Source organism: Paramisgurnus dabryanus, chromosome 11, assembly GCF_030506205.2.
Source record: "Paramisgurnus dabryanus chromosome 11, PD_genome_1.1, whole genome shotgun sequence".
Classification (NCBI taxonomy): Eukaryota; Metazoa; Chordata; class Actinopteri; order Cypriniformes; family Cobitidae; genus Paramisgurnus; species Paramisgurnus dabryanus.
The window spans coordinates 1,564,236-1,574,026 of NC_133347.1; the positions used below are offsets into that span (position 1 = coordinate 1,564,236).

The 9,791-nt window shown below is 40.1% G+C and overlaps 1 protein-coding gene across 1 annotated transcript; it reads right to left on the bottom strand.

The window, feature by feature from the left end:
* Positions 1-338: 338 nt before the first annotated feature.
* Positions 339-8,173, bottom strand: znf608 (zinc finger protein 608). The gene is made up of 7 exons (XM_065270365.2): positions 7,429-8,173; positions 6,203-6,338; positions 5,665-5,752; positions 3,228-5,508; positions 2,501-2,894; positions 2,238-2,377; positions 339-1,950 (listed from the first exon to the last, which is right to left on the bottom strand). The coding sequence occupies exons 1-7, from the start codon at positions 8,005-8,007 to the stop codon at positions 1,780-1,782; spliced, it is 3,789 nt and encodes a 1,262-aa protein (XP_065126437.2). The 5' UTR covers positions 8,008-8,173; the 3' UTR covers positions 339-1,779.
* Positions 8,174-9,791: the final 1,618 nt, after the last annotated feature.

The following is a 9,791-nucleotide window of genomic DNA, read 5'->3' on the forward strand; positions in this document are numbered from 1 at the left end:
ATGTGTAAACCGATATATTGTTTACAATATTTGTGTACGTTGTGTGTGTACCTGGTAATTATCACGTTAAGATAGGAATGCCAGTGTTTTTGTCACCTTGTGATTTTAATCTTTTTTTTTTTTTAATTATGTTTACTTAGTTTGTAACATACAAAGTTTTTCTTTCAATCTGACTTAACTGCTTTAAAATGTATTTATTTTTTAAACATCTTTCTTTCATTGGTGTATTATGGTGGAGGAATAAAATTATTTGATTTTGAATCGCTTGCAAAAATGTCACTATCGTCCAATTAGAGGTAATACAGTTGAGAAAAACTCATTTTATTTTAGTTCATTCACAGTACTGTATAAATACCATGGCATATGTCAATCATTAATTTCTAAGCCAAGGCATGCCATAGGTTAATTTTTATAATATTCACCCATAATATTCATTTTTTATAATATTTATGTCCCATAAAATACAATGAGCGTGTAAAAACAACCTTCACCTTTTATTTGGATTGCCAAACATGTTAAGGCAGAGACAGTATAAAAAGCAGTTTGATGACATCAAGAAACCTAATGACAGCCAGCTTTCCTTCCAGAAAACCACTTGTAAACAAATTCAGTCATGAATCACTATTGAAGTAACGAAAGGATTACACCTGATGGTTAACTGAGGTGGGCAGACAACCATACATTGCACCGAGTCAATACAAAGGTACATAAGCTATAAGTATAGTCGTTGTTCGTTAAACTATGTACATCTATATACATCACAACAATACTGTATGGCACTGAGAGATGACCTGTTGATTAACACCCACTTGATACGATACGATAGATTAATGGCTGTTAATAACAGTATATTCATGTTAATAAGGTAATGCAGAACAAACCACTTTACAATCTCTTGTTATCTATTGCAAACCGTCCTTGACCACATTGAGGTGATGAGATAGCAAATACATTCAATATTATGGTTACACAACAATATAAGTGCATACAAACAGCTAGATGTCATTGCCATTTATACAGTAGGCAAAATTCAAGGACCCGAAGTTTTACATCCAGGCACCTGGATGAGGTCTGTGTCACATCAGCACATACTGAAATATAACTGTAGTCTTTCTCTAATAGTACATTCATCGGTTAAAAATGATAGCATTAGTTGCTGCCTCCTATGGAGGCGATGAGGAACACCATGGAATTGATGTCTGCGAGTCCTTGTTTGAGATGGGAATATCTCACAGCTTCCCATCCAGAGATTCAAAGAACGACAGGATTTTCAGGATGTTGGATTCATTTAAAACGACAATGTTGAAGACCTAAACCCTATGTGATGTGGTATTTTGCCTCCACCACCGAGAGCACATCTGTGTTTTCGTCACTTGCCGGGTTGCTAGCAGAGCTACGGAGCTTAATCCTTAAAGACGTCATGATCAACTCTCTTAAAGTCAAGATGAAAAGACATCCTAAACCCATTTTACCTCTGCAGTGTTTTCTAAACAAAACAGGAAATGAAACGAGAAAAAAGTGTAAATCCATTTCAATGGTGAAGAGTGTCTCTTCTTTATAGGACAGGTGAGTACCGGTGAGTAGTAAAAGTACTGTAAGAGGGTTCAGTGACATCAGCAGAAGATGAAACGTCATTTTAGAGGTGGAGCAAGTTGTTACGTTTTGATCGGATTGATGGTTTTTTCTCTTTGGAATAACAACACAGATGAATCAGACACAATCATCCAACGAGCATGGGGTCAGTTTTGATTTCATATTGACTTTAATATAATAAGCAGTTCAGTTGTTTTTGACCTTTTCCCCTTGAAATGGGTCATACTGGCCAGACACCAAAGTGTAGCTCATACCCAGATGAGCGAGATGATGTGTCTGGATGTGGCGACCGAATGGAACCGATTCTCTTTCTCGTTCTGTGTCCCGTTCCTGGTCAGGTGATCCTCTTTCTCCAGGCTGAGGAGGGAAACACATGTTTGACATTTTGATTTACCATCACATACTTTGAAAGACAGCGTGTGTCTGCGGCCTTTACAGCAGTGTCTTGAGTCACAGTGCTTACACTCAGAAGATGAATTTTAGCATGTTTTATGTGTTAAACTGACAGATTTAACTACAAAGAGTAAATTATATTTAACTGCCTGTTGTGCAGTATGTAGAGTACATTCCCCAACCCATATACTGGAACTTAATAATGAACGGTTCATCTCATCAGCGTCTTTTACATTAAGTGGGATACGTACAACAGGAGATTTGCCGTGATAAGGCAGAAGAGGATGTGATAGAAGTTCTAACGCTGGAGAATCTGTCACGGGTTTGTTGCTTTGAACTCCATCTGAATCTTCTCTTCCTGCTGTTTTTCCATACAGAGGGTAATGGAAACCTAGAATGCAAAATACACAATTTACTCTTAACAAGCGTTTCTGGTACAAACAGGCCCCACTTCAAGAGTGAAGAACAGTTTGAATGTATGCTAGTGTCATATTTACATACTCCAGAAGATTACCTGGGTAATTGTGCACCAAAGCTGGAGACATCACACTATATGCATTGCTGCCCGTCTCACAGAGGTGTAGATAGGGGTAGGAGCGCTGATACTGGATAAAGGATTGTTGGGGCGGTGATGCCGCTCCTCGTGCGGTCTGTAGGTCTTCGGACATTTCACCCAGCGTTTCTCCAGCATCTCCTCTGGTACTGTCCTCGATGACTTCAGCAGCTGTCTCACCTTTGACGCTCTGAAGTTCAGCTTCCAGTCTGGACTCTGGCTCCAGAGGAATGTGCCAGTCTTTCCCCTTGTCTGGACTGAGACTCGTGTCCTCTGAGATCTTGTTGACCTCCTGATTTTGCTGCTTCACATATTTGGACTGATAAGAGTGGCTCCAGGACTGAGATTCTGACGCCTAAACCCAGAGGAACATCTACTGTCAAACAATTTATGGTCTTACAACCAATGAAATTATACAGCCCTTTAGGGAAGCCCTTTGTTACGCAACAGTAGCCCTGTGAAATTAATGATAAATGCGTTCTCTGGCAAGGATGGCAACGTCTTACAAATCAATATAATCTCAATCATCAAAAGATCCTGGCATGTCGATAATTTGATGATTAAGGATCATAATTCCAAAAACAATACGCTTTGGACTGCTAGGGTTAGGTTACGATTAACCAAAGGGTTATCCAACACAACCAAAGACATTTTCCTCAGTAAATGATAAGTAACATCAATAACTTACATTTAGAAATGTTACATTTGTGTCCACATTTGATTTTGAGTTTGAACTCTCCATACTGAGGTCTTCAGATTCCTTGTTAACCCCTTGTTCTTTTGTCACAGAGACATGGGCCGCCTTTCCCTGTTGCTGCGAAAACGACAGCTGCTTGTCCAGCTCCACATAGATGAAGCCAGGTTTTGCACAGCTGATTTTAACAGCAGAGTTTGTCCCCTTATGAATGGACTGAGGAGAGCTCATAAATTGCTTTTGGTCATCCTTCATTCGTTCTTTCTGCTCAGACCCACGCCTAGCTTGACTTCTGCTGTGTTTGTTGTACTGTAGTTCATCACAGCTCGACTCGCTGTGTTGTCTGTGTGTGCCGGGCATCATCAGAACCTTCTGGTCCATAGAAACTCCACGGCTATATTGGCCATAGTACAAGGACTGAGCGAGCGCTGTGTGTGTTTCAGTCACAGAATACTGAAGCTGTGAATGAGAACTTGAGTGGGTGGAGGATTCTGAACTTTTCATATCTTCACCTAAATCTCTCAAATCATCCTTCGTCCGGCCGTAAGGTGAAGCCGCCTTATGGAACGAAGTGGAATTCGCTTGCCCAGAGTGGACGTAACCAGGCATGCAGTGTGATTCATAACCGTGGCCATAAGATGCCGATTGGACCTCTTTAACTGCCACTCCTGTGACACCTGTCATTTTGGGATTGATGTTGCTGTTTGGGTTTGAGTCTTGTGTGGAGTTTCTTCTAGATCTTGAGTTGGGTCCACCATCCTCAGCTGCATCTGATATGTCTGAGTATGCGGGGCTGTTTGTTTTAGCAGTGGCTCCATCTCCATTTGTAACAGGGCCGCAGTCTATTCTTGCTGAGCTCCCAATGGATGGACTTGGCGCATTGTCTGAGAATGTGTAAACTTTGTCTGCCTCTGCTCGGATACTCGCCATTCGACTTTCTTGGGCATCACTTGGACAGTTTACAATATCCTGTTTGCTCAAATGCTCTTTCAAGAGGCTTACAGGGAAGTCTTTGCCTATACTTTTTGCTTCATCTGTTTTTGTGTACATTAGGTCACTCTTGGGACTCCTTGGATCTTTACAATTCCTGTCTTTTAATCTGTGCTTTTCCTTTCGCTTACCGTCTTTGCTCGGAATTGCGGTCACATTATTGGCCACATTAACTTGGGGGATAGCGTCCGGCTTTGGCTTTATGGGTTTCAGCGAGATGTTCTTGGCCTTCGTGAGGGCCACTGTTGGACAGACTTGATGGGAAGGAACCTCTGTGACTTTAGCGGGGAACCCAGCAGGCGGAATAGCAGTCAGCTTTGGTGGAGCGACAGCGGCGGTGATGAGCCTGTTGGTTCTTGATTTAGCAGAGCATCTTTCAGGAAAGCCGCTTTCTTTTTTAGATTTGTTACAGATGTCTCTTTTATCAATAACGCCCTCTGCTTCAAGCTTAGGCATCTCAACAGATGTGTTACGATCCGTAATGAGGCAGTTCTCTAGCACAACAGACATGTTGGAAATGAGTGGGAGGTTGCTCAGATCATCTATAGATCCTTCCTGACTTGCCACGTTCCTACGTAGTTTCGCATTGGCTATGGGACCGTTATCGTTGTTTAGCAATGTTTTCCTGCTCTTAGGAGAAGTAACTGAGTTGAGTTTATACATGGTTTTGGGCTTCTTGGAGATAATGTTCTCAGAAGAATCGTACGGTACAGTAGTGAGCGGATCATCGAAATCAGAGAGTCTGTCCTCACTTTCCACCTCAAAGTCTTGCTTGCTGTCACTGTTCAAGTGAGCGTGCGACTGGTGGTAACGGAGTCCATTGATATGTTTATACTTCTTGTTGCAGTTTGGATGCGGACAGTCTATAAGCATTGGGGATGCACAAACTTGATCGAGAAACACTGGGTCAGATTTACCCTGAGGAGTGGAAGGAGCACTCCTGGACTTGGCCCGTATCCTTTTTCCATTTCCGTTCCTAATGTCCTCTGACACCAAGCTCAGGTCAAGATCAGCTGGCGCTTTGCCTTTTCTTTTTGCGCAAATAAGCGGATTGGATTTGATATCGTCCACAGCGTAGTATCCAGGTGTCCTGCAGACACTGAGGTTCAGGCTCCCTCGTCTTCCTTTGTTGCCGATTCCCACGCCACGTCTCTTGTGCGTAAGTCCTCGTATTTTGGAAAGACTCGGGTCACCAGCTTGTTGTTCCGGTATGGTCAGCCTCATGCGTTTACCACGTCCACGTGCACAAGGCATGTCAGAGTCGCTCATCGGTGACTCACAAAACCTAGTTAGGAGGACAAAGGACTTGAATGAATGTCTCTAAATACTGTCTTGTAATTGTAATTCTGAACTCATCATCATATGCTATATTTAAAGTTGGACCTAAAGGAATTATATATAGACTACATGTTAAACATTCTCAATAAGGCAAATATGTTACCGTGGTGGAGCCCAGTCATGCTTGGTGCAATCCAGCAGAGTGCCTACATACGTCCTTTTCCTCCATGTGACATTCACAACTAGAACTCCTGGAATGAGAAAGAATTCAGAACAAAATCCACAGACACCTGCAACATCATCATGCCAGAATAACAAAAATGACTGAATACGTTAATGGTAAACATGTACACAAACGTCAATTTCTACAATAAACTTTAAAGCATTGTGTTTTTCAGCAGATTCATTCTGTGCTTGATCTCAGTGATGGAAGCGAAGATGCTGGTCTGCAATTTTAATTTGCTTAATCAATATGCAACCAGTGTCTCCTCTTCCTTCAAATGACTCCGTCTCACAGCTGCTTTAAAAAAACAGTCAAAACTCACCCTTCGCATGTCCCATGAAACACATTTGAATATATCTATTTATAATATGGTGCATTATGATAAAGAGGATGACGGTATGTAAGATAAACAATAGATCACACTATTCTGTCCTCTATCATTCTTTTATGTGTAACTTACATGTATGAATGCTCTTACCTTCTTCTGTTTCATGCCACACAAAACCCTCTAGATTGACACTCGTTCCTGGTCGACATGGCTCCATGTAGTTGGATTCGATGGCTTTCTCGGCTTCATGTGTGTTAGTTCCAACTGAACGTGTCTTTATGCTCAACTGCAAAAAGAGAGAAAGAAAACAATACAATCTGAAGTGCATATTCATTTAGAAGTCTAGATCAGCCCACAAGTGCATTCAATATACAGTCTATATATATTCTGTCAGTATGTCTGTCTCCTGACTGCTCTTAGTACTGTTGAGCTACTGCATGTAGACCCAATTGTTAGCGAGTCCCTTGTCGTCTATTTTGTAAGTGTATGCAAAAAAAAAAAACAATTCCTCTAAAGCTAAAAAAATGTCCAACTGATGTCAGCTGAATCCTGTGATTGGACTGTCAGGGAATAATGTGGCTCATTAAAGTATTGATACATACATACCTCTCTCACATCATCTAACTATAGTGTCTGTTTAAACAACATCTCGCTGTCATGAAGCTAAAATGAAGGAGACATCTGTGTAAGCTTACAGGGACAATAGATGAGAATGGCCATGACTGAGGGGGTGGAGCTTCTCTCTATCTTTAAAACTGTAAATAACACACGAACAACATTTTAGCTTTAATCACACAGCGTGTCTTTGTTAAAAACAAACAGAGGAAATCATGCTGCTTAGGTTTCCAATAGCAACAGACATGAAGAATAGGTTACAGTGAATGCGTTAACAAAGGAAATGGCTGACAAACAAAAGAAATCACCTATCATTAACTTGATACTGGAAAGCAACCAAAATGTCTTCACTGCATGATTGATGTTTTGTGATCGTTTTGTTTGTTTTTAGAAATCAATCTGCCTGCAAATAGATTCGTTTACACATTAAAGCAGCTTTGGTTTGCACAACACTGCAAAAGAAATGAATATGCATATATAATCTTCACAAACATTGCGTCCATCCTTATCTTAACATACAGCCGAATTTGTTGGCGTCCACCAGGCAAAGACCTTCATGGACATCATGTTTGTATCCACATTGTTAGCTTACTTGAAGCTGGACTGCATGACCGAATTCATGTATTGATCAGAGGAGGACTCGACAGACCGGAATCAGACGTGACATTACGAGTACTTTTATTATTTCCCGTGACCTGATGACACCAGTCGGTGATATGAGATGCAAAGTGATGGCGTGTATAGGACACATTTGATCTTACCGTCTTCACACAGTGTTCTTCAGTGCTCGTGTCGTCAGTCTGTTCAACAATAGCCGCGTCCATTCCGCCCCTGCCGATGAGATTCTCCGTCCCTCCGAAAGCGCATCCATTCTCAGACACCGGGCCAAATTCATCACCGGCCTTGTCTTTACGCGTCCTCGTGCAATCTTTCTCTCGTTTTACTCCTTTGCTTTGATTCTTTCCCTTCTTGCCGTCTTTGCCTTTGGCGTACGGCGGCGCGTTGGCGTCGTTCGCGTCGGTGTTGCTGTCCGCCTGCGGTGGTGCTGAATTCATATCTGAAAGCTCTCCGGCGCGTCCTTGAGCCTCGCGCCGTTTACCGACGCATACTTTAGGAATTCCGCTCACAATCTCCAGCGATGGGAATTGATCCGTGCAGTTTGAGGAACTGCGTCTTTTTAGCTTGAATTTTTTGGGCTCTTTGCACAGAAATCCGTGTTCGGCGGCGGGCTGCACGCTCGCTCCCGTCAGGCCATCAAACACAGCGGCTGCGCTCGCGCAATTGTACTTCAGCTCTTCGCGACCTTCCGCCGCGTTTTTAACGCTCAAAACGCGATTCATCTCCAATCTCTGTCTGTCTCTCTCAGAAATCGGCGTCCAGGTCAATGATCAGATATCCAGCACGGATCTCTCAGTCATCAGCGCTGTCCTCGGGATCCGTCGAAAGGAAGCACTGACTGACATTCTGTACACGCGATTTCTGACAGAAAACAGTGATGAATCCTAAATCAAGTGGATGGGAGGGAATTAATCACACGCGCGCGCGCGCACACATACACAAGACGAATTACTGTGCGCTATAGTCTTCTGCACTCAAAAACTGGTGAATGGTTTAGAAATGTACTTTTAATTTTTATAAAGTCTCTAAAATACTTATTGGATCAACATGTGTAAACATACTTGAATCTTGAGTAATTTAACGATTAGCTTCATGTTGCATTAAATGTTTAAATCCAAACAATGTCTCTTTTAGGGCTGCACGATTTTGAATAAAAAAGGCAATATGCGAAAACTTCCTAAAAGATGTCATAAACAACATGCAATATGATAATGCCTAAAGTTTGTGAAATCAATTTAAACTAAAATACTGATAATCATATAGCCTAACATACACTGTAAAAATTATTATGTGCCTTAGTAGATTTAACAAAATAAGTAAAGTAAACTCTATTAAAAAATATTTTAGTTTTTTAATTTAATTCAATTTTATTTATATAGCTCTTATCACAATTGTTTAATTGTTTCAAAGCAGAGTACAGCAGCTATAGATTAAACCATACTAGTGTGTGTAGTAATAATGTAACATATAGAAGAGAGTTCAAAGTTAAGCCAATGTAAGCTGACTCCCTAGGGGTTGAAAAAAAAACTCCTGGCTTGAAAAATTCCTATGAAGAAAAAAAACCTTGAGAGACAGCCAGGCATAGCTGATTCTATAGAGGACATACTATATATTAAATACAATTTTATGGGAATTAAAACATTTTGATTTTTGGTGATGCTAGCAGGCTATATGTTAAGACCAGGTGTTACAAGTAATAGAATGTTAAGTTTAGTAATACTATTGGATAACCTCAATGTAAAGTATTCCTGTTAAACTAATAAATAGGAATAAAATAGTAAAAAATAAGGATTAAGATGATAAACCCAACGGAGCTCCAAACTTACATCATGCAGCCAGTTTCCTTAATTTTTAACCAAAATTTGAGTAATTTAAGTAATTCTACATGAACACGTTATTGAGTAATTCAACTTGATTTTATCATGTATTATCCACTTTAATTTGTAAAAAAGAAATTAACTTAATAATTTTGTAATATAACTATAACTAGGCAGTGTACTTGTAGTTCCCAGCATGCTTTGCATGGGACTGCATTTGGAGATCAAAATTTGAAATCAAACGCTATTTTGTTTTAAACGCAAAAGAAAGACTTGTAAGTGTTTATGTTCATTTATCTTTGAGATTTAGAAAAGTTTCTGTTTCTTCTTTGAGTTTTGTGGTTATCATCGTTCAGAAGAGTGCTTCTTGTGTTTAGACTGTAAGTGACACAATGAAAATCATGATGTGTGTAATTCACTCAGTAAACAATAACTGCTAATGCCAGTACTGAGATCTGTCTCTTCTTACTTGCTCATCATAATGTGGTATATTAGCATTTATTATGTAAAGAAAGGAGATAATGTTACATTATTAAATCAGGAAGATTTCATTAAAAATGTAAAATTAACTTAATTAAGCAGATTTTCCTAATTTCCAGGTATGAAATTTACTTTAAAAATGTTGCATGCAAAAACTTGAAAAATAACAATCAAGTAAATTCTACTTAATGATTTTTTTTCAGTGTACA

Excerpts from the sequence above, each read along its gene's own strand:
- znf608 (XM_065270365.2), bottom strand. The coding sequence starts at position 8,007 with ATGAATCGCGTTTTGAGCGTTAAAAACGCGGCGGAAGGTCGCGAAGAG. Across the intron at positions 6,339-7,428 it reads AAGAACACTGTGTGAAGACG|TTGAGCATAAAGACACGTTC; the intron begins GTAAGATCAAAT and ends CTCTTTTTGCAG. Across the intron at positions 5,753-6,202 it reads GTGGCATGAAACAGAAGAAG|GAGTTCTAGTTGTGAATGTC; the intron begins GTAAGAGCATTC and ends TTCTCATTCCAG.